The sequence below is a fragment of the Mus musculus genome, chromosome 10 (genome assembly GCF_000001635.26).
Source record: "Mus musculus strain C57BL/6J chromosome 10, GRCm38.p6 C57BL/6J".
In the NCBI taxonomy this organism is placed as follows: Eukaryota; Metazoa; Chordata; class Mammalia; order Rodentia; family Muridae; genus Mus; species Mus musculus.
Window position 1 is genome coordinate 89,736,569 of NC_000076.6, and position 24,611 is coordinate 89,761,179.

The following is a 24,611-nucleotide window of genomic DNA, read 5'->3' on the forward strand; positions in this document are numbered from 1 at the left end:
GCCCAGGCTGGCCTCGAACTCAGAGATTTACCTCTGCCTCCTGAGTGCTGGCATTAATGGCCTGAGTGACCTTGCCTGGCTTGATGGATTTCAGTCTGTGAGCTGAAACAAACCCTTTCGCATGTTGCTTTCATCCGATTTATTTTATTTTATTGTTGGCTTCAGGGTGGACGCTGAGAAAGCTCACTTCAGAGACAGAAGCTTACAAATGACAGCTTTATTTTCTGAGCACGCAGGGAGGTGGTTAGCTCGAGACCTAAACCAAGTCCCTAAAGGGAGATTGTATAGCATTTTTAAAGGACAGGAACACAAAAGGGGTGCGCGGGAAGCTGCAGTGCTACCCAACTGTATTTTGACATTACAGGTTAAAAAAGGGAACACCCATGCTTGGAGACTGGACTGTATCCAGGGCTCATGTCTTCAAGGTCCTTAATTCAACTTTTGCAGTCAAGTTTCCTCCTGGACTATGGCCTGGAATTTTAGAATGATAAGGGAACAAAGGAGTGAAAAACTGCACATAGCCAATTAGGGCATAACGGACAACTGCTTATATATTTTTATAATTTATGCACCTTGGTTTAGATAACAATAATCTCTATATTCTTTACCAGTTAATGATCAATTAAGAAAACTTTTGGAGGGGCTGGAGGGATGGCTCAGCGGTTAAGAGCACTGACTGTTCTTCCAGAGGTCCTGAGTTTAATTCCCAGCAACCACATGGTGGAGCACAACCATCTGTAATGGGATCTGTTGCCCTCTTCTGTGGTGTCTGAAAACAGCGACAGTGTACTCACATACATGAAATAAATAGATAAATCGTTTTTTAAAAAGATTTATTTTTTTAAAAGAAATCTTTTAGAGAAGTGGGACAGGTGTTCGTTCCTAGGCCTGGGAACATGAGCTTGTTTGACCCTGCCAGCAAGATGAGAACGTTGTCCTTGAGATGGCTGGGCTCAGACAACTGTCTCCTTATAAATCATCCTTGAAATGTTTGGACTAAGACAATTGTTCACAACAGAAGCTGTTCAGCTATAGAGAAGTCCTCAATCCCTAGGGACTGGGACCTTGAATTTAGTTTCTCCCTATGAGTAAATGGAGTCTCAAAAAGAAATGGCAGTACTTAGAATAAGTTTCTCTTGCTTGTTCCCAACATTTACCACAGCAATGAAATAAGTAGCTGATAAATTTCCTCAGATCACTCATCATAGAAATAGCCATGGCTTGTTAATACCTGTGAAATAATATCCTTATATCTTCTTATGATATCATAGTCTTAAAAATATTATTAGCTGGGTGTCATAGCACATGCCTTTAATCTCAGCACTTGGATGAGAAGGCAGGTGGATCTCTGTGAGTTTGAGGCCAGCCTAGTCTACACTGTGAATTCCAAGACAGTCAGGACTGTGTAGAGAGAACCTGTCTAAGAATAGTTTTCATTCCATCTGTATAATGTCCATGAACTTGTGGCTATAAAGTGCTCTTATCTGCTAAGCCAAGTCCTCAGTCATAATTTACCGTCTAGCCCATGTAACGGAAGCATGATAGTAAATGCCTGACAACCAGCTCTCTAAAGAGGAAATAAGCCTTGGTTTGTAGTGTTTAATAATAATTGTTATTGTGTCACTAGAAAACTATTATTATGGCAGATTTCAAACCATAGGGGAGTTACCAAACTTTTGGGAAAAGGAGACAATTGATCGTTGGGAGCAAGACAAACCAAGCTTCAGCACGAATTGTTCAATAAAAGCTCCGACTCTCTTCGCCCTCACACCTTCCACACTCAATTCCCATGCTTTCTCACAAATCATTTCAAAGACAAATGTATTTAAATGATGCGTAATTTTAAGAGCGTTTAAGCGTGTCATATGAGTCTATGATGTATTCATCATAGACTCAAGTTCCTGTATTAATGTTATTTAACAAATCTTTGATCCATGTGCTGGTTAAGTTTTTTGTCCATTTTGCCCAAAAGTAGAGTCACCTGGGAAGAGGGCATCTCAACTGAGGAATTCTTCCATCCGATTGGTTGGCAAGACCGTGCTCACGTGTCTATGCGGCATTCACAGTTGCTGATTATGTGGGGCAACCCAGCCCACTGTGAGCTGTTCGGTCCTGGGCTGGTGGGCCTGGGTAGGGTAAGAAAAGCTGTTGAGCAAGGGAGGAAGGGAGGAAGCAAGCAAGCGGGTAGACAGTGCTCCTCTTCTATGGTGGTCTCTGCTTCAGATCTTGCCTCCAGGTTCCTGTGTGGAGCTCCCGCCTCGGCTTCCCTCAGTGATGGACTCTCACCAAACAAGCCCTTCCCTCCTTCTAGTTGTTGTGATTAATATTTTATCATAATAACAGAGGCAAATTAGGACAATGGTCGTTATGAATTTGTTATGTCAATCATATTTTCAACCTTTTAAAAATTACAGCCCCCCGCCCCCTTTTCTGGTCCTATGGATCAAACCTCATAAGCTTATGGCGTTTCTAGGCAAGTGCCCTGCTGCTGAAATTAAAATTTACAGTTTGCAAATTAAATGTCAATCACTAAGCAGGCAAATTCATTTGAAAGCACGACTACATTTTTACTACTTTGAGGTAATGTGCATTTTCTCTGTCAGAGAAGAGCAAGCGTGAAACTATTATCACTAATTTTCCACATCAAGACTGTAACTATAATTAGTGCGGTGGCCTCTTTAACAGTTGCTATTTTGAAAAGGAACTTTTTATGATGTTGTTCTATTGGCAACATAAGATCACCAACCACTTAGAGCCCTAAACTTTCTTTTCTGCCTTCTGAATTACCAAGAGCTTCCATCCTGTTGTGTCCCGCACTTTTCTGGATACTTTAGCTTTATTAGCTTGAGTGGTCCTTACATCATTGTGAAGGTTTATGCCATCGCTGGGCTCTGAAAGGCTCAGTTCTTTCCCTTTCCCGTCGTTGTATAAAATTCTGCCAAGCTGTCTTTCTAACCCATGTCTTGGATTTCAACGTCAGTTATTTGTTTAAGCAACGTGAAGTGGCTTGTTTGTTCTTGAAATAATACCTCTGAATGGAAAATCGAAAAAAAAAAAGAAAAACAAAAAAAACAATGATTGTTCCTAGGTATGATTGAGGAGGTTTTATTGTAGCTAGGGGGAAGGAAACAGCCAGAGGCATCTGGAAGGTTCCAGAGTGAACCGGGCAAATCGAGCCAGTAGACTGAACCAGGCTTGGGGGGAAGGGGGGGGCGGGTTGGGGAGAAGGAGACAGGAGAGTCAAACAGACCAAGAGAGAGTGAGGAGCCAGCCAAAAGACCAAGAGCTAAAATGGCTAAGGTTATATAGGGATCAGGCTGGGGGAAGGGAAGGCAAGCCCAGCCCCTGGGCAGGAGAGTAGGGGGCGGGGCTGAGAAGTGCTGGACCCCTGGTACATCCTCTGAATGAATCTTTCTGTTCACTGTGTTCTCACAATGCTTTGCTTCCTTCCAAAAGAACCGATAACGAATAGTAACACCACCGTCTAGAAAGTTTTCTACACACTTGGCACTTTGTTAAAAGATGTGCAGAATCTCATTTAGCCCTCACAAATTACAGAAGTTAGATACGGGTAAGCCTTTAAAAAAAAAAACAAATCTTGTCCAAGTTTACACTACAAAAAGTTCCTAAGGCAACGTTTGAGCTTGAGTCAAGAGACAGAACCCAGAGTCTTAGTCACGTGACCCTACATTCACGTTAGGTTGCTTACTCTTAGGGGGCAGGGAACAACTTTGTTGTTGTTTAGGAAAAACCTAGATTCTATCTATCTATCTATCTATCTATCTATCTATCTATCTATCTATCTATCTATCTATTTATTTGGGTGGTTTTCCACTTATCTTAGGATTCCCCCCCACCCCCACCCTGTATAGCCCTGGCTGTCCTGGAACTCACTTTGTAGACCAGGCTGTCCTCGAACTCAGAAATCCTCTGCCTCTGCCTCCCAATTGCTGAGATTAAAGGCGTGCGCCACCACTGCCTGGCCATGGGATGCTTTTTATCCTGCTTGTTCTGGAAAGAACGTCCTTCAGTCGATCTTGTTTCTCTTCCTAGAGGCTAGCAGAGGATAGAGCAGCCAAAATAGAAAAGGGGTCCTTATTAATGGGGGCTAAGTGACTTTACAGCAACTTGAGCTGAGCCTCTGCAGCAGGCACCACCCTAGCATTTCCCCCTCTCCTTTCTGAAGAGGGATGGAGGCGTTCCTTTAGAAAGGTGTATTCTTGTAGGGAGGTTGTCACTATCAGAAAGCTACAGATATTTTTAAAGACCTTGTTTTATAGTATATGATTAAATGTTAGCATGAATAGTCAACCCACACGTTATTTTTTTTTTTTTCCATTCTCAAGGGCGGGCCTTTCTTTCTCTCTCCCTTCCTTCCTCCCCTCACCACTCTGGTTCTCAATCTTTTCATCTCTGCCTTTTCCTCTTATTCTTCACTCTCCCTCTCATTGACCTCAAAGGCCTCTCAGATGGTCCTTCTACTTCCACTCGATGAGCTAGAACTCCAGGCATGTGGCGCTGTCTTAATTCCATACGAGTTCATCAAAACAGGCTAGATTGTTCGATTACGCATAAACTACCCTCTAAACCCACGTACCTTTCTGATGCATCCCCCAGGAGGGAGTGCAACTTCTTTTCCTTATGTAGACATAACTCTGTGGTCACTTTTGTCTCTTAAAAACACCCCTTGTGGCTGGGTGAAAAAGAGGAACAGAATGTAGTAACAGTTTTTCCTATTTCAACAATTTCCTTTTTTTTTTAATACAGAAAATTTTAAGTGACATTTACATATGCATTTATTTAGATACAACAACCAAGCCAAGTAGATAAGCTGAAAGGATTACCATATAACTCTTCTATTGTTTTTGATATCATAGGTGTATTTTTATAACTCCCTAGTTTATTTTCATTTTTTCCTAGCCTATTTTGAAAACAATCCTTTCTGATATATACCCATATCTGGATTAGCCCAAGGTGCAGGAATTACCTATATCTGCTTATAACATATTTTCTTTCTTTCCTTTTCTTTCTTCCTTCCTTCCTTTCTTTCTTTCTTTCTTTCTTTCTTTCTTTCTTTCTTTCTTTCTTTTTTCCTTCCTTCCTTCCTTCCTTTCTCTCTCTCTCTCTCTCTCTCTCTCTCTCTCTCTCTCTCTCCCTCTCTCTCTCTCTGTTTCTTTGTTTCATTTTGTTTTTCAAGACAGAGTTTCCTGTAGCCCTGGATGTCCTGGAACTAGGCTGGCTTTGAACTCAGAGATCTGCCTGTCTCTGTCTTTCAAGAGTGCTGAGATCTAAGTTGTGCACCACCATTGCCCAGCTTGCCTATAACTTTTAAAAATGCTGATTAAAGAATGAATAGTTGTTTTCCTCTTTCTTTCTTTCTTTCTTTCTTTCTTTCTTTCTTTCTTTCTTCCTTCCTTCCTTCCTTCCTTCCTTCCTTCCTTCCTTCCTTCCTTTCTTTCTTTCGTCCTCTCTCTCTTTGAGACATGGTTTCTCTGTGTGGCCCTGGCTACGTTGGAGTTCGCTCTGGAGACCAGACTTGCCTCAAACTCAGAGCTCTGTTTTCCTCTGCCTCCATAGTACTGGGATTAAAGACACACACAACCACTGCTTGGCTCATTTTAAACTTTAAAATTAAGTTTGCATACCATAGCCAAGTTAGATTTGACATGTGGGTTATATGTTCATACAAATTAATATATCTCAACTAACCAGTAAATAAATGGTATATAAGTGTCCTTTTGGATATATGGTTTTATAATCAAAGGGCTCAAAAAAGTTAAAATGCTAAAGATTAATTGCACCAATTTTTCCCTAACTTTTGCATACACTCGTGTGTACTATGAGTACATATAAACTAAAATTTTTAAAAATTTACTTTTATGTGTGTCATGGTTTGTATATTCTTGGACTAGGGAGTAGCACCATTTGGAGGTGTGGCCTTGTTGGAATGGGTGTATCACTGTGGGTGTGGGCTTAAGACCCTCACCCTAGTTGCCTGGGAAGACTAGCAGACTTTGGATGAAGAGATAGAACTCTCAGCTCTGCCTGTGCCATGACAGCCTGGATGCTGCCATGCTCCCACCTTGATGATAATGGATTGAACCTCTGAACCTGTAAGCCAGCCCCAATTAAATGTTGTGTTTTATAAGACTTGCCTTGGTCATGGTGTCTGTTCACAGCAGTAAAACCCTAACTAAGACAATGTGTATTGGTGTTTTGCCTGCATGTATGTCTGTGTGAGGGTGTCAGATCTTGGAGTTACAAACAGGTATGAGTCACCATGTGGATGCTGGGATTTGAACCCACTTCCTGTAGAAGAAGAGCCAGTGCTCTTAACCACTGAGCCATCTCTCCAGCCCCTATGCTAAAATGATGAAGGCAGGGAGCTGCTGTATTAGAGTTATTATGACTCTGTAGGAAGTCCAGGGCAGAAGAAAGGTGTCTGTGGGTGTTGGCAGTTTGAAGTACACTAGACTATCCAGTCTGTACTGTGCTCAGAGGCTGTCCGAGCCTCAAGAACTTCCTTGTGTTCTGTTGCTCTATGTTTGTTTGTCCTAATAGTTCATAATCAGGGCGAAGCAGGAGGTTTGGCTAGCCTTTCTTTGCCCCTCCCCACACCCTATGTTTGGTTTGTCAATCAAATGTTACTTTTAACATTTATTCCTCTGCAAATACAGCTGATTTCCACCTAATCATTTCTAAGAGAAGAAACTTCAGGTCAACTGAAGAAAAGGGTTGGGCCGGGGGATAAGGGATGTTATCTTACTGAATCAGAGACTGGGGACAAGGGATGTTATCTTACTGAAGCTCAGAGACGGAGAGGAGCAGGGTTCTGGGCAGAGACTGGGAATGAGTCACCCAGCTAGGGACAAGACCTGGCTGGCTGCAGGCGGCCTTCGCTAGTCTAGTAAGGCTCTGAAGTACAACCCATCACTGTCATGCCAGCTTCCAAGTAGGAGTCAGTCCCAAGACAGGCATTTTTATGAGTTGTTATGGATCCTATGTCCAAGTAATAAAATCTTGGCTTTGTAGTTATTTTTATTTTTTTATTTTTTCAAGAGAAGGTGTTGCTAAGTAGATCATGGTGACCTCAGACTTGTAGCACTCCTCCTGCCTCTGTCCCCGAAGGGCTGACATTACAGACCCATGTGTCACTACACCCAGCTTGGTTCCCTTCAAACAGCTCAGATTGCTTTCATCCTTGCACAGTATTTGTGTTAGCAGATTCTTGTTACCCTGGCATGCTTCAAGCATTGTGAACTCTAATGCTGCTTCTTCCCACCTCAAATGGCTACACTGTCTCTCTCTCCCACCTGTTTATGAAATATTTTAGTGATTTATATCTTTTTCAAAACCTGCTTCTACAACAGGTGGCCAGACAATATGGCCCAGACACACCAACAGTACCTACTAGGGCCCCTACCAAACCATCCCTAAGGGCAGACACTATATTTTAAAGATGATTAAAAGTGAGGTTAACGGCTGAGAGAGCTGGCTTAGCAGACAATACACTTGCCATTCAATCATCAGGACTTGAACTTGAGTCTCCAGAATTCACATGAAGCCAGAAGTCTGTAATCCCAGCACTCTTTAGGCAATATGGGAGAGGCAACAAGAGACCAACAAGAGGATCCTAGGAACCAGGTAACCTGGAGTACACAAGTAGCTGTTGAGGAAGAGATAGAAGAAAGTGAGGCACTACACCCAGGGCTGTTCTCTGACGTCCCCTTGTGTGACCAAAGTCACATTCATACATGAAGTGAAACTAAAGCTGAAAACAATCTTTCCAAGTTAACATAGCTAGAAAATATTAGAACCAGGACTTCATTTTGGGCATTCCATTTCAAAATTTCTACTAAGTGTGTCTATGTGTGTGTGTGTCCAGAGGATAACTTTCAAGGGCAGTTCTTTCCTTCATGGTGGTTTGGTCATCAAGTTCAGATCATCAAGCTTGCTTGACAAGTACTCTTGCTGGCTGAGAGCCATCTCACTGGCTCTAGACTTTCTAACTTCTAGGTCTTTAGGTATATTCGGTTAAATATGACATGCTGTCAATTTTACTTCCTTTAAGGTTAGACCAACGAATGGAAACATTAAATTACAGCCGTTAGTCTAAGGGAAGGATCTTGGTAAAAGAAACTGAGATTAAAAAGCTGAAATGGCCAAAAGAATAACATAAACAGAGCTACTTGTAGAGCAGAAAGTTGAGTTCGGAGGAAATGAAGAAGCAAGACTAGGATGTCAGCGAGAGAGGCACAGACAAGATGAAAGGGATGAAGAAAAGATGAAAGCCCAAGTACCAACTAGGAAAGGGCAGCGGAGGACCTAGTGGGAGTCCGAAGTAGGCAGGGCTGAAGATTCCCGGAACTCCCACAGGTCCCGCCCACCTCGAGCTCGCTCCGCCCCCCCGACTCCTCTCCCCGCCCCCGGTCTCTTAGGTGATGCTGCAGCCAAGATGGCGCTGGCGGCGGCCGCGGCGGCCTGAGCGTCATGCTTCGGGCTCTCGGCGGCGGCTGCGGCGGCTGTGGCCTCGGCCAGGCCCTCGAGTCTCTTCTGAGAGTGATCTCTCCGGCGCTTCTCCTCCGGGCCGGTGAGGCGGGACCGAAAGAAGACTGCCGCGAAGTGAGGAGGCTGTGAGGAGCGACAAGAGAGCGGCGCTCCAGCCCGGCGGGCACCATGGCTGGGATCATCAAGAAACAGATCCTGAAGCACCTCTCCAGGTCAGCGAGCGCTCGGGGCCGGTCCCGTCCGCTGGCCGCCGGTTCTCGGGTCCAGGTCGCAGGTTCGGGCTCTGCCGGTGCCGCTGGCGCCCCCGACCGGCCTCCGGAGTCACGCGGAGGGCGGCGGGGCTCGGCGGGCCGGGGTCTCCTCCTCCGCCGGGGGCCGCTCCTGCGCCGAGGCTGGTGACGTCCCCGGCGTCACTCAGGTGCTGGGTGGATGGGGTTGGGCTGGGACCCGGTCCGGCTCGGAAGCTCCCGGGGCTCGGAGCCGAGCGGCTCCGTTAGCCGAGGACTGGGGTGTGTGTGTGCCAGTGAAACGTTAACCTTGGGATTGTTCTCGGTGCCCCCTACCTGGCGTCCCCGCTCCGCTGCACGGGAGGGTGTGCTTGTTTGCACAGTTCGGATTTGTTTTAGGGGAAATTAAGCAGGACTTCTCCGCTTCGGCCAGTTCTCCGTGGAAGTCGTTTTCAGTCCCGCATCGCGTTCGTTCTTGCTGCAGAGTTTTCCGATTTTGTTCCGCGACCCTTGAGTTCAGGGAGTTAACGTCCCTGGTGTTTAAACCCCAGACGTGTCACTCTTTCCATTTCATAACACAGTTTTAGTCAGAAACATGACTCAGTAAACTGGCAGTTTGTTACTGCTCTTGGCTTCTCCATATTTGTCTCAAGAAACAGGCTAAATGTAGGACCCTGTTCCAAGTTGGTGACAGAGAATTAAAAGCTCTTGGTTAGGATCTCTTTCTCTCCTCTGTTATTTGTAAGTTAATGAATGCTTTTAACTGATTAAAGGAACGTTCTCAGGTTTAATGATAGACTTGTATAGTAAACATGTCTTCATTTTCTGGATATGTGTGTGTGTGTGTGTAATACATATATATATATTACAGTTGAGAACATATTGAACAAAACAATACTATGATTCAGCAGATATTTTCCTGACATTATATCTTTATATTGAATAAAATTTAATACACACAGTATGTATACATAAAGTATCAAACTATAGCAAAGTTTGTGACCGTGTGTTTGGTTCTTAGTATCACTAATTAGAGAGAGAGAGAGAGAGTGAGTGTGTGTGTGTGTGTGTGTGTGTGTGTATTTAAACAGGTTAAGTAGCTCAGGCTGTCCTGAAAATAAATCTCAGGCTACCCTCAAGTTCAGTGTCATCCTGCCTCACCTTCCTGAGTGCTGAGATTACAGGTCTGTGCTACCATGCTTTGTTGGATTTTTTTTAATTATATAGATAGTGCAATACTGAGTCATCTTATTTTGAATAATGTTTATTACTTAGGGTGAGTCTGACTCATGAGATACACTTCGCCCTTGCCTATTTCAAGAGCCATAAGAAAATTCAGATCCATAGACACTGATTTTATTGCCCTTTTCTCTCCCAGGGATAATGATACTGTACCACTCTGTATGCCCAAAAGAAAATCTAATTCAGTCGATAAGTGCCTTAGGGCATTATCCTTTAATTCTCTTGTATAAGTCCATTTGGGAAGACCTCTTAAGAGCAGGCGTGTAATGGCTTACTCTGCCACATAGATAACTCCCACATACTTAGAGTTAAGCCCTTAGGATTACATTATAATCTTCCTGATTTCTTACACCTGTGTGGTAAATAGTAATGAGCATTTCATTTTAAATCAGAAAGTTTCTAAAACATAGCATTTTCTTTCTTTTTAAATGGAGAAACCATTTGTAGTTTTTTTTAAAGATTATTATATTTTTATTTATTTACTGTATACATCCAAGTGTGCACATATGTGCCTGATCCAGTCTATGTATGGAACATCTGAGGATAACTGGTGCTCACCTACCACACCATGTGTGAGTTGGAACTCAGTTTCCCAGGCTGGGTTAGAGTGCTGGCCTAGCATGAAAGCTGCCCTGAGTTCAGTGCCTAACACCTTATATACCTTATAAAGCGGGTGTGGTGACAGATTCCTGTAGTCTCAGCGCTTGGGAGTTGGAAGCTGTCAGATTTAGATTGTCCTTGGCAGTAGAGCCTGAGGCCAGCCTGGAATGGTGGAATCCTCTGGGGGAGGGCGTTGGAACCTGTACCATCAGAGAGAGGAAACATTAGGAAAATGCCCAAGTTCTTCCAGGCTCTCCTGCAGGGACTCTTCCAGGAAGAAGTCTGTCTAGAAAAATAGAATGGTCACACTGAGTGAAAGTTGAGATCTTAAGATTGAAACTGGCAATTCTGGAGGCTGGCCAGGACTTTGGACGTTGGCATATTGGACCAGTGAGGAAGAGGAACTGTTTTATAAGAGACTGACATATGCTTTATGCTTTAAGTAAGCGCTGCTTGGTTTGAGTATTATAAGTCATCTTATAAGAAACATCTCTGTTTCTTGCCTAATGTTTGTTTCCTTAGTGCCTCTTGCTTTAATGAGAAGTTTGTAGACTTGACTGATCTGAATCAACTTTGGGGTGTGTGAAGAGAGACAGGAAGAGGTTAGAAGTGTTATATTTTAGGGGAAATGAAACATGAAAAGCCTTTGAAAGAAATTACCCAGATTTTTTTAGGTCAGCACAGGGTATGTGTTGAAGGTGGTTATAGGGGAATCCGTCCCCCCCCCCCCCCGCCCCCGCACCCCGTAAGAGGATAAGAAGTTCTTTAAAACATTCATATATAAGAAAGGAAGATGGAGCAGGAACTACCTGTCATTTCACCATTACACCTTTTTATCTGTTGCTCTGTGTCTCTCTGTACATATGTGTGTAGGTGTATGTGCAGGGAAAATGTAGTTGAAGTTGTTGAAGATCTGACCACACACCTGAGATAGTCGGAAGACAGGCAGGGACAAAAGGTACACATTTAATTAAGCTGGGACCTGCAAAGTGATATGAAAGATCCAAGCACAAATACTTGCCTCCCATCACTTAGCCTCAGGACATAGTATATGATACACAGGTTTTTCTGCAGATTAGGAGTTCACTTGGTAGACTGTACCTCATGGGGTGGAGTCTCTGTCCTGTTTGAAGCAATGGTTGTCAACCACTGGAACTTTGTTCCTTTGGCAATGGTTTTGATTATTGTGACTTGGAAGGTTGTCACCTGGTAGGTAGAGGCTGGGGATTCTGCCCAACACTATCACGCACACCCAGCACAGACCTCTAATATGAAATCACATCTGGCCCAGATGCCAGCAGCCGAAAGGCTGAGGAACTGGTTTCAAATATGTAGATGTGTATCAAATGATGGAGCTCGATAGCTTTGCTGGCTATGGTTATTTTGTCTGCAGGCAATAGAAATGTGTCAACTTAAGTAAAAAAGGGAAATATAGTTGAAGCTGTTGGGTGGGTCACAGATTCAGAGGAAGATCTGACCACACACCCTGAGACAGGTGGAAGACAGGCAAACTCTTTGAATTTCCCTGGGCCTTCATCTTAGAGCAAGGCCTGTCAATTTCAGATAGTAGACTAGACAGTTCTTTGCTGTAGAGGATTCCTCTGTGCAGTGTGGGGTGTTTAGTATTTCTAGGAATTTCCAAAAATTCCCTAGGGGATAAAACTGCAGCTGATTGTGCAACTTTGGAGTTAGGACTCTTACTCTCTGATCTTTCCTGCCAAGTTTTAGATTCTTGGGAGAGAAAAATTTTATGGCCCAGTTCTAGCTATTCATAGATTAGTTTGTCGTGACAAAGAGTGGAAGGATGTCTTAGTTACCTTTCTATTGCTGTGAAGAGACATGACAGCCGAAGCAGTTTATAAAAGAAATCATTTAGCCGGGGACTTACATTTCTATAGGATGAGTCTGTGGCTGTCAAGTCAGGGAGCATGACAGTAGGCAGTCAGACAGAACACTGGAGCTTAAGTGTGAGGCAAGGAAAGAAAGCCATCTGGGAATAACATGGACTTTTGAAACCCCAAAGCCCGCCCCACCCATCCCCAGTGACTCACCTCTTCCAGTAAGGCCACACTTCCTAATCCTTCCCAAATAGTTCCACCAAGTGATGATCAAGCATTGGGAGTGTTCACATTCAATCCATCACAGACGGCAAAGATCTGGCTATGGAGAGAATTATTTTGAATTGAGATTGCTGCTCATGTTGGTGTCAATAATAGGCTTAGCTAAATTAGATTTTCATGGGCTTCGTTTGCTGTGTTAAGGAAACTGAACTTCATACCTGGGTTGTGGCTGACTACTAATAAGTAATTCCAGCTAACAGAAGAGTATAGTTAGTATAGAAGTCTTGTTTGTGGAGTCTGGATCCAGGAACAATATCTAAAGGCTAAATATAGCATCCGCAAATGGACTTGGAGTAACTTATGTACTGGAAGGATGCTGTATCCTTCAGAACCTAGTATCTGTTTGTTGCTCTGTGTTTGGAGAACCAGATTTGGAAAGGTTCTGGGTCCAGGGCAGCTCCAAGGATGGAGATAGGAGAGACAACCTGAATGTCTCAGTGTGAGTTGTTTCATAAACTAAGGGGAAAGGACAGTTTGAAAGGGTGAGTGCAGGCTTGTGGGTGAGGTGCCTGCTGCACCACCATGAGGACCCTCTTTCAGATCCCTACCACCCACATAGAACCCTGTGCAGCAGCTTCTGTCTTTAATCCCAGGGCTGGGAAGGCTGGGAGGTTTCCTGGAGCTGGCCTGCCAGTCTAGCTGAATCGGTGAGTTCTGTGTTCAGTGAGACAGTCTATCCCAAAGGTAAAAAGGAGAGCGAAGAAGATATCAGCTGTTAATGTCTGGCCTCCACATCTGTGTGCATACATGTGCATCCGTCACTTTCTTAAGTAACTAGATCTCTATTCAAAGACCAAGTTTTCACATGCTTTTTTGTTGTTTTTGTTTTGTTTTGAGTCAAGGTCTTGCTGTTTAGCAAAGCTTTGCTTGGAACTAATATTAAGTATTCACTGTGTGTGTAGGATACATGCATGCTGTGGTGTGCATGTGGAAAGGCAGAGGATAACTTGGGAGTTGGATCGCTTCCTTCCATGTAGGTCCTGGGAACGGAACTCAGGTCATGGGTTTGGTGGCAGGCATTCTTACTCACTGGACCATCTCATCAGCCCTTGTCTGGGGCTCTTGATCTTCCTGCCTCCAGCTTCCAAGTGCTATAAATTCAGGCTTGAGCCTGGACCTCAGGCCCACATTTTGTAATAAAGCTTGACAGTTTGTAGGGATGTGTACATTTCAGATCATGAGCGTGTGCACACAGACACAGAGAGAGAGAGACACACACATACACACACACTACATATTGATCATTACAGATGCAAGGATGATTTTAGTTGATCCTGTTCTGTTCTAGGAAGCATAAATAGGGGTTTTAGCTTATTTCTAAACTACATTGCTGTATGAAATTTGTGAGTTGGTTTACTTAAACTAGGCAACTGAGAGAAAACCTGGTTACTTTTTAGATTACAAATGAATTTACTTTTATAAGATTTGAGATTATTTAAAAGTAATTTTGCTTTTTCATTTTAATATAATCCCTAGTAATACATGTATGTTGATCACGGGGCATGGTGGCACAGGCCTTTAATCCCAGCACTTGGGAAGCAGAGACAGGGGGATTTCAGAGTTCGAGGCGAGCCTGGTCTACAGAGTGAGTTCCAGGACAGCCAGGGCTATACAGAGAAACCCTGTCTTGAAAAACAAAAAACAAAAAACAAACCAAAATATGTTGACATTAGCTGTACTAGGTTTTTTTTTTTTTTTTTTTTTTTTTTTTTTTTTTAACAAATAAGTTACTGGATGCCTGCTTTGTACTACTGAGAACATAGCAATGAGAAAACACGATAGAAGCCCCCACACTCATGGTGTTACATTTTAATCAGAGGATAAAGGTAATTAATAAATAGTAAACAATCAAACATGTAACAGGGTATTAACTGCACTTTAAAAAGTAACAGAAAGGCGGTTGGAAGATAGGAATGGGGTTCGTAGTTAGTCCTGATTGTTGGCGGTCAGGAATGTTCAACTGGAATGTATTTCACAAGACCTGAAAGTGGTGGTGGGAGCCAATGCAAACAGCTCTGATGGTGGTAGCTTGCTTGTTATTTTGAAATATGTTGAGGCCTCCAGTGAGGTGAAATAGAGTGGAGCAGGGAAGAAAACACAGGCCACGCTGGGGAGAGTGCACCTCAGTGGTGAGGGGCTTGTTTGGCCTGCTTGAAACCCTGGGTTTGATCCCCACCTGACAACAAAAACATCCAGATCGTGTTAAAGTACAAAGAAAAGTCCTTCGGGGGCTGGAGAGATGGCTCAGTGGTTAAGAGCACTGACTGCTCTTCCAGAGGCCCTGAGTTCAAATCCTAGCAACCACATGGTGGATCACTACCATCTGTAATGAGATCTGACACCCTCTTCTGTGTGTCTAAAGACAGCTACAGTGTACTTACATATAATAACAAATAAATCTTTGAGCCAGAGTGAGCAGGGCTGGAGTGAGCGAGCGGGGCCCCAGTGAGCAGAGGTCCTGAGATCAAGTCCCCGCAACCACATGATGGCTTAAAACCATCTGTACAGCCACAGTGTATTCATATATACATAAAATAAATTAATAAATCTTTTTTTTTTTAAAGACCTTTGGGGACAAAGGATGTGGACTCTCCAATTTCAGATCTAGAGTGCTTGACTAATGTGCACAGGGTCCTGAGGGCTATCTAGGGTGCCACATTTGAGATGGGGAGACCTGGCAGGACATGCCTACAGTCCTAGTGTGTGTCATATAGAGAAGGGAACTCAGGGAGTTCAAGGTCATTAGAGGCCAGCACAGGCTCTGTAGAAGACAGGGTCTCTTGTAGCCTTCATCTACAACCTGTTACCCACCAGGAATTTCTGTCTTTCCTGTGAGTCCTGGACTAAACCTAGGTCCTCTGGAAGAGCAGCAGATGCTCTTAACCACTGAGCCATCTCTTCAGCCCCTAGTTTCGGGCTTTATTTCTGTATTTACTGGGACCAAGTTTCCTCATATCCAATATCAATGTGGAAACTGGTAGTGACTGGCTTTTACACTGAATCGAGGTTGGAAAAAATCACTAGAGGTTTTTTTTGTTGTTTTTTTTTTTAAAGCAAAGGATCACTGTCAGCTGTGTGAGCAACAGGACAGAGAAGACGTGAAAGGCAGTGGAGACAGCTAACTATGCAGGTGAATGAAAATGTTACCAGGGTAGATAGATGCCGTGGAGTTGCGGAGGGTCAGTCTCTAGGTGTACCTGGGAGGCAGAGCCCCATTGACTGTCAGACAAGATATGGATTAAGAGTTGTCTTGAGAGTGGTAATGGAGGCCACTGACAAGATGGGATTGCCGTGAACTGCGTTGGAGGTGGCTGCTGGGGGAGCAGGCTGTCAGAGGCCGGAAGTTTGGTTTTGAATGGTAATTTGTATCTGTTCATTATGAAGTAGAGATGCCCTCCCTTCTTAAATTTATGACCTGATTTAGAGTATGCCACCATTTAGTCTGGCAGTAACAATGAAAGTGGTTTTTTGTTGTTGAGGCCATCCAATTGGTTCATGATCCTCCTCCCCTCAATACTTCACTTTTCTCCTACTTCTTTTTTTGTTTTGTTTTGTTTTTCTAAAATTTATTCATCATTTTATTAGTTTATGTTTTAAATGTTATCCCTCTTCCCAATCTCTCCCCTCCATGAACCTCCCACCTGCTCCCCCTCCCCATTGCCTCTAAGAGGGTTCTCTCCCACCTACCTACACACTCCTGCCTCACCACTCTAGCATCCTCCTTCTCTAGGGTACCAAGCCTCCAAAGGTCCAAGGGCCTCCCCTCCAGCGATGCCAGATAAGAGAGTCCTCTGCTACTAATGTAGCAGGAGCCATGGGTCCCTCCATGTGTACTCTCTGGTTTCTGGTTTAGTCCCTGGGAGCTCTGAGGGGTTTGGTTAGATGATACTGTTCTTCCCAGGGGGTTGCAATCTCCTTCACAGCTCTTCCCCTGACTCTTCCATTGAGGTCCCCAGGCTCAGTCCAGTGGTTGCTGTGAGTATCTGGATTTGTCTTAGGCAGGTGTTGGCAGAACCTCTGAGAGGACAACCATAGTAGGCTCCTGTCTGCAAGCACGTCTTGGTATCAGGAGTAGTGTCAGGATTTGGTGTCTGTGGATGGAATGGATCCCACGGTGGGGTGGTCTCTGGATGACCTTTCCTTCGGTCTCTGCTCCATTTTTGTTCCTTTCCTTTAGACAGGGACAATTCTGGGTTAAAAAGTTTGAAATCAGTGGGTGGCCACATCCCTCTACTGGGGACCATGTCTATCTATTGGAGGCAATCTCTTCAGGTTCTATCTCCCAGCTGTTGTGTATTTCAGCTTACATCATCCCCATTGGGTCCTGGGAGCTGCTCACATCCTTGGTGTCTGGGACTTTCTAGTGGTTCCCCAAGTTCCTATCCCCCACTGCTACTTATTTGTATTCCTTCTCCTGGCTCTCTGGACTTCTCTCCTGTCTCTTTCCATACTTGGTCTTCTCCCACCCCCTTTTCCCTCTTCTCCTCCACCCCCCCCCCCCCCCCGCCCCAGGGTTTATTTTCTACCCCCTTCTAAGTGGATTTGAAACACCCACAGTTTGGCCTTTCTTCTCATTAAGCTTCCTATGGTGAGTTTTATCATAGTATTCTGAGCTTTTGGACTAATATCCTCTTATCAGTGAGTACATACCATGCATGCCCTTTTTGGGTCTGTGTTACCTCACTTAGGATGATATTTTCTAGTTCCATCCATTTGCCTACAAAGTTTGTGAAGTTTTTTTTTAAGATCTATTTATTTTATTTTATATGAGTACACTGTAGCTGTCTTCAGACACATACCAGAAGTGTGCAATCAGATCCCATTACAGATGGTTGTGAGCCCCCATGTGATGCTGGGAATTGAACTCAGTACTCTTAACTACTGAGCCATCTCTCCTGCTGAAGTTGTTTTTAATAGCTGAGTAGTAGTACATTGTGTAAATGTACGATATTTTCTGTATCCATTCTTCCGTTGAGGGACATCTGGGTTGTTTCCAGCTTCTGGCTATTATAAATAAGGCTGTTTACCTCCCTTTAGGACAGATTGTCTCTCAGGCCTCATCTTACAAGAACATTTCCTGTGAGCAGTTTTAATGAAGCTAGTCTTTACTGATCTTCATTTTTAAGACTCGAGTGGTTTTTATTTTATGTGTATGTATGCATGCATGCATGCATGTATATTAAAACAATTGTCCTTAGTTCTGTGGTTACATTCTCTTTATGGACAGAATCGAACCTGGGTCCTCTGAAAGAGCAGCCAGTGTTAACATCTGATTATCTCTCCAGACCCTTTAAGACACTTGGATATGCAAATATAGTTCATTACTGGAATATTCTTTGGTTTATGAGTTATTTTTCTTCTTTGCTCCTCTCTTCTTTCCTCTCTCCTTCTTTAAGATGCAGAGGGTTCGGTACCATATTTTAGGCTGGCCTGGAACACACTTTGTATCCCAAATTGGTCTTGAACACACAGCAATTCCCCTGCCTCTGCCTCCTGAGTACTGGCAGTGCTGATGTGAACCACCACGCTAGGCTGGACTATTTTTTTATAGGTGATGGTTTTGCTTTTGCTTTTTTTTTGTTGTTGTTGTTTGTTTGTTTGTTTGTTTGTTTGTTTTTTCGAAACAGGGTTTCTCTGTGTAGCCCTGGCTGTCCTGGAACTCACTCTGTAGACCAAGCTGGCCTCGTACTCAGAAATCCGCCTGCCTCTGCCTCCCAAGTGCTGGTAATGTTATATATACTTCAGAATTCAGAGATAAGAACTACAGTTTTCACTGATTTGGGCAGTTCAACTGATGTGGTAATTTGTATTTGTAGGTTGCTAGTTTTATATAATGAATTTATTTATTTAATTTTAAGTTATTCAGTGCAGCCTTTACATAAGGTTTATTCCACATAGCAATCTCATTTTTCTTGGTGCTTTTATATGCATTTAAAAGTGGAGGTACCAGAGGAGAGTCATGACAGTGGTGGTGAGGGTGAGGAACCCCTACGTGGTTAGTGTGTTTGCAGATGTACGCAGTGTCTGCCTGCAGATGATCTGGTGTGAGGTACAACTGTTCTTGTAAGCACATCACAGCTGAATATTTCACTCCTCTTCCTTCCTTCCCTTAAATTTGCCCCCTTCTGTGTCCCCTGTGTCCCCATTCCCTACAGCGTTCCCTGCTGGCTGTGGTGGAGATTGGTGTGCTGTGAATTGCACAATCAGCTAAGTGAGTACCAGAAGAGTCTAAGAACCCTGGCAGCTGACTGCTTGCTTTCTCCAGGAATAGGGACCTTTTGTCCCTCAGGTAATACTTCTCTTCCCCAGTTTTCATGTCCTTTCTGTAAGCACGGATTGTGCCCCACATAAAGATGACCTCATTTTTAAAGAAGTAGATAGCTACAAGTTCACAAGTTCATGTAAATCTTCCTTTAGAATGTCTGGTTTTTTTTTTTTTTTGTTTGTTTGTTTTGTTTTTTTTTTTTTGACAAGGTTTGGCAACTCAGAAAGTTGTCACCATCCTTTTCTGATGTGGCAAGGGGAGTTTGATAATTTACAGCCAGGTATTGGGCAATGGTAACTAGCATCTGATGTTTTAATGTGTATGGCTTCTTAGTCTAATGTGATTACTAACGTCTAAAGACTTTTTTTGATCATAAAAATGTTTTGGTAACTTCTCATTCTCCATTGAAGGCCTTAAGAGATCATTTTGTGTTTAATATCAATTTTGATCTGTATCATTTAAATAGTCATAATCATGGGAATGGTTCTGTTTGCAGTTGGGCAGCCTTTTCATGGTTCTGTCTTACCTTCTGCGTCTCATTTGAAGATTTATCATCAGTGGTGAGTTATGCCACCTGCACATAGCTCCAGCTAATTGGGATATCAGATAATACACACAGACACACACACAGACACACACACACACACACACACACACACACACACACACACACACACATATGTCCAAACAAAGGACAATTCCCCCCCCCCCCAAAAAAAAACAGTGACATTATACAACTCATTACATAGCTCAGACTAATGGAACAGTCAGTAAGTGTTATATTGTCATGATGGTCTCGTTTGCCATTCTTGCTTCTCTTGCTCCTCTGTAGGCACTTAGAAATCTGGATCTCACTGCAAAATTGACAAACTTTTAAAAACGTTTGAAATTCATTTTGCTGTAGTGGCAATTAAGGTGTTTGTTTATTTGTTTGTTTGCTTATAAAGGCATTCAGGGAAGACTCTGATCTTGTGTATACATTCATTAAGTCGTCTGGGTCAGGCATTCAGGAAGTATAGTCCAACCACAATCTGGTGCATTTTCTCCATTGCCCCTCTTTAACATAGCGTCTGCTGGTCAGTGCTTATCTTATGAAGATGAGCTATTATGATTGTATTCTGGTTTTTGGTTGTTAAGATGTATTTACTTTATATGTAAGGTGTTTTGCTTGCATGTCTGTCTCAGAGCGATGTTTGTGCCTGGTGTCCATGGAAGCCAGAAGAGAGTGGCTGGTCTCCTGGAGCTGAGGGTATACATGGTTCTGAATAGTCACAGGGAATGCTGGGAGTTGAACCAGCACCTTCCAAAAGAGTAACCAGCACTGTTACCCACTGACCTCTGTTCAGCACCGTGAGAGCACTGTGTGTCAGTACTCATTATTTCCAGGGTTAATTCTTTTTCATTACCTCTCTATGCTTTGCTTCTCTTCCCATTTCTGGGGGTAGACCCTAGCACCCCATATATGCTAAGTAAGTGCTTTACCAGTAAGCTGTATTCCTAGCCCTTTGAGTTTTATTTCTGTTTTTGAGACAATATCTCACTAGGTTTTCTAGACAGGCAGACCTTTGACCTTTCTTTGCATCCTAGGCCAGGCCTTGAGCTTGCTTAGCCTCCTGGGTTACAGGCTTGTGCCTTAGCTCCTCGCCTGACTCAGTCATGAGTCCTGCTTAGTAGATGCCTGTTACATTTATAAAGATTTACTTGTTGTATTTGATGTGGGTGTTTTTCCTGTGTGTATGTGTGTTTACTCTGTGTCCCTAGTAACTGTGGACCCAGAGGAGCAGCAGCGATCCCTGCAACCGAGTGAAGACAGTTTGAGGATCTGAACCTGGGACTTTTGCAAAAGCAGCAAGTGCTGCATCCCACCAGCCTGATTGCTGAGGTTATCTTGTTCTGAAGTTAGGACGTGGCAGACTGCCTGGCACACGTTGGAGCATCTCTGCTCTCACTACCCAGATTTATCAGTTTTCTGCAACTAAATGTTCTCTTTTCCTTCTGGTCTTACAGTTCTTTATTTTATCCTTAGCTCTGTTACCAGAGAGCTGTTTTGGAGCTAATCTTACTTAAGATTTTGCTAAATCTTTTAATGGTTCATGTTGAAGTTTTCAAGAAAAAGTTGTTTATAACAGATTTTTTTTTCCCTTAAAGAATTTTGTTTGTTTTGCAACAGGGTTTCTCTACATACACCTGTGTATCCTGGAACTCATTGTGCAGACCAAGCTGGCCTCAAACTCACAGAAGTCCTTCTGTCTCTGCCTCCTGAGTGCTGGGATTAATGGTGTGCACCATTTCTTCTGGCCTCAAAGAATTCTTAAGATTGAGCTTCAGCTCATAGGTTGATGAAAGTCAACTTCTTGGGTTGGCAATGGGGCCGAGAGTCCATCAGCTTGCATGTCTTTATTTGATTCTCCTCCCATCTACATTGAGCCACAGTCAATCTACTGAGACCATGAGAAACTGATTCATGGGAAGAAAGGATAGTCTTGTAAAATAAAAGTCCTTACTGCTTGTTTTTGTTTCTCAAGGTATACCTTTTTTTTTTCTAATGAAAATGTCTTATACTATGGTATACTGTTCTATATTACACTACATCTGCATATGGCCATTGTATGTGACCCTTTATAAACCTTGACCTTATTACTTACTGCCTCTGTCCTCTGTCTCATTTTCCGAGTACAAAGTTTCTCTTAAATAAGCATGTCTCAGGGAATGCTTTCCCAAAGTTGTCTTTTTTTTTTTTTTCTTGTTTTTTCGAGACAGGGTTTCTCTGTGTAGCCCTGGCTGTCCTGGAACTCACTCTGTAGACCAAGCTGGCCTTGAACTCAGAAATCCACCTGCCTCTGCCTCCCAAGTGCTGGGGTTAAAGGTGTGCACCACCACTGGACAGCTAAAGTTGTATTCTTTATTACCAGCAATTGAGCACTCTTTCCCAGCCCCCTTTTCCTCCTATTTTCATTTGTATGGCATTGTCTATGGCACATAGTGGCACTGTCACACACTGTGGTGATGTGTGTCGGGCTCTTCTCTAAGAATGAGCAGTGACTGTGTCTCACTGTTCAAGTTGCTGCAGAGTCTGCTAGGCTTTCCTATGAAGGGTAAGTGTAGAATTTTGCCACACCTTATACTTCAACAGTCTAGATACCCCATCCCGATTTTAATAACTGGTCCCTATTTTTAGTGTTAGAACCATTTTCATATTTTTTGAAAATAATCCTGCAAGCTGAAAAAAATGTATCAGTGCATAGAAGACAGCATAGTCAGTAGGTCCCACCCTCTTGCATAGAAGACAGCGTAGTCAGTGGGTCCCCACCCTCTGTGTGCTTTAAGTGCTTATGTTGAAAAACTGCCTATTCAAAGTTGTTTTCTTTTCTAGCACTTACAAAGATAACCATGCTGAGCAAACAATGCAAATTGAGATTGCAAAGCACAGTGGACAGAGGGAGATTTTCCTCAGTGGTGTAGCCACAGGCAAGATGCCCACACTTCTGTAGATAGTCTGTCAGCCGTGCTCCTGTAAGCAACCTTTATTAAACTCACTGGGCTGCCAAAACCAAAAACCAAAACAAGACAGGAATGTAGAAGAGAAACTGGTTGGGAAAAGGCAGGAAAGGGAAACAAGGGAGGTGTGGGGTGACTAGGATCAAAATAAATTAGATACATGTATGAGAATGTCCCAGTGAAACCCATTATGTATAGTTAATATATGCTGGCCCCTGGCTCTTAACTTAAAAACAATCCTTTTGCACAGTGAATTGGTTTTGTCCATTTGTTGGAAATCAATTCAGTATAAATTTGGATGTTTTGAAAGCTGTATTGTGTTTTATTGATCAGGCTAATTTGGTTTCTGTATCTTTTTTATAAACATTGAGTTTGTATAATGCTACCAACTTTGTTCATCTTTTTGAAAGCTATTTTAGGTCTCCTGTATTTCTATAGGAATTTTTAAATCAGCATGTTATTTCTACCATCCTAATGAAATTTTACTTTTAGTTATCTTAAATCTATTTGGGGAGAATTGGTTTCTTAGCAATATTGAGTCATGAAGCCACATAAATTTATTTAAATCTCTAATTTATATATGTTACATACCCTCTTAAATGTATATAGCTCAAAATATCATTTTCTGTGGCCATGCGTTGACACACCTATAATCCTAGCTACCTTGCCTGACAACTTGAGAGGGCCAACTGCTGAAATTTATCCTCTGACCTTTGCACACATGTGCATTTGCACACAGCTACACACATGCATACATGCACTCCCTAAGGAGAGTAAAGATGAACCCTTTAAAGAGAAGGAAGCAGTTACCTTTCAGAAGAGAGCGATGGGGTAGATGAAAGCATGGTTCGGCTGAAAGGCATAGCTTTGGGTCAACGAGAAGAACGTGGATGTCTCTGCAGAAAAGCCTCATTTGTCTCTTACTCTCTACTGGAGGTATACTAATGGATGTATAATGCATTTCACGGACTGTGAAAGATACGATTAATTGTAGATTAAGGATTTAATGTTCTTAGGGGCTGGAGAGATGGCTCAGCAGTTAAGAGTACTGGCTGCTCTTCCAGAGGACCCAGGTTCAATTTCCAGCACACACATGGTAGCACACAACTGTCTATAATTTCAGTTCCAGGTGTTCTGACACCCTCATACATACATACATACATACATACATACATACATACATGCAGCTAGAACACCAATATACATAAAATAAAATATGTATAAATTATTAAAAATAATTTAATAATTTAAAAAATAATTAAATAGAGTATTTAATTTAAATAATCTATCAGATTAGGGAAGAAGTTTCCAAAAATATCCCTTTTTGTTGACTTTAAAATGTGGTATTGTAAGCGAGGTGTGGTGGCACTCAGAGGCAGAGGAAGGCAGATTTCTGTGAGTTCCAGGCCAGCCTGGTCTATGAAGGCAGTTCTAGAACTCTAGGCCTGCCAGGGTCTCTTAGTAGTAAGACCCTTTCTTAAGACAAAACAAAAAGACCATTGGTTTGAAGGCATTTTATCTTTCTAGAAATAGTGTTAGCAATACAGTGGGGCACAGACTTCTATAACGACTTATAATGACTTCAATATGTCTGCATATGTAATGGCTTTCCTTTTCAGTGCTGGAGAACCAGACTCATGATTTAACTTGTCATACAAGAGCTCTGCCACTGAAGTACACGCTCAGCTCCATGTTGGCTTTGATCCTTATAAAGACAGACAGACAGTCTTAAGAGTCCGTCTAGGGGTCGCACTTCCCTACTCACTATGAGCTCCTGTTGTGGTCGGTGTGTGTCCAGCTTGGGTGAACTGAGAACAGTATTGAGAAGAGTCCTTTGGATGGCTTCTATTCTAAAATGTTGATTTGTTTCTTTCTCAGTCACAGCTGTTATCAGTAATTAGCTGTAGACTAAGAATTTAATGTTGCCTCCCCGAGGCTGTGTAGTCAACCTCTACACAAACAAAGTGTAATTAAAGACGCATTTCAAAGTGTTTTATGTGTTACTTTCCATGTTGTGGTGTTTCCTAGTAACGTGTGCTGGGCAGTCACTCAAGAAGTATTTGCTTGGGCTGGAGAGATGGCTCAGCAGTTAAGAGCATGAGTTGCTCTTCCAGAGGTTCTGAGTTCAATTCCCAGACCACATGGTGGCTC

General features: G+C 42.9%; 1 protein-coding gene and 1 long non-coding RNA gene across 10 annotated transcripts in view; one reads left to right on the forward strand and one right to left on the reverse strand.

The window, feature by feature from the left end:
• Positions 1 to 202: 202 nt before the first annotated feature.
• Gm30963 (predicted gene, 30963) lies at positions 203 to 4,625 on the reverse strand. The gene is made up of 4 exons (NR_155765.1): positions 4,598 to 4,625; positions 3,895 to 4,056; positions 1,982 to 2,126; positions 203 to 471 (listed from the first exon to the last, which is right to left on the reverse strand). It is a non-coding gene; the product is annotated as a predicted gene, 30963 (long non-coding RNA).
• Positions 4,626 to 8,399: 3,774 nt separating this feature from the next.
• Uhrf1bp1l (UHRF1 (ICBP90) binding protein 1-like) overlaps positions 8,400 to 24,611 on the forward strand; it is a 74,924-nt gene continuing 58,712 nt past the window's right edge. For 3 of the 9 annotated variants that reach the window (XR_003948815.1, XR_380453.2, XM_017314128.2), the window contains exon 1: positions 8,400 to 8,720. Coding sequence is in view for 2 of the 9 variants with exons in the window: in XM_017314128.2 (XP_017169617.1) it covers positions 8,677 to 8,720 (44 nt within the window). In the remaining 7 variants the exon portion in view is untranslated. Of the gene's footprint in view, positions 8,721 to 15,751; positions 15,828 to 18,852; positions 18,987 to 19,458; positions 19,523 to 24,611 lie in introns of all 9 variants that reach the window. The other 6 variants (XM_006514264.3, XM_030245341.1, XM_030245340.1 and 3 more) reach the window with 5 other exon arrangements.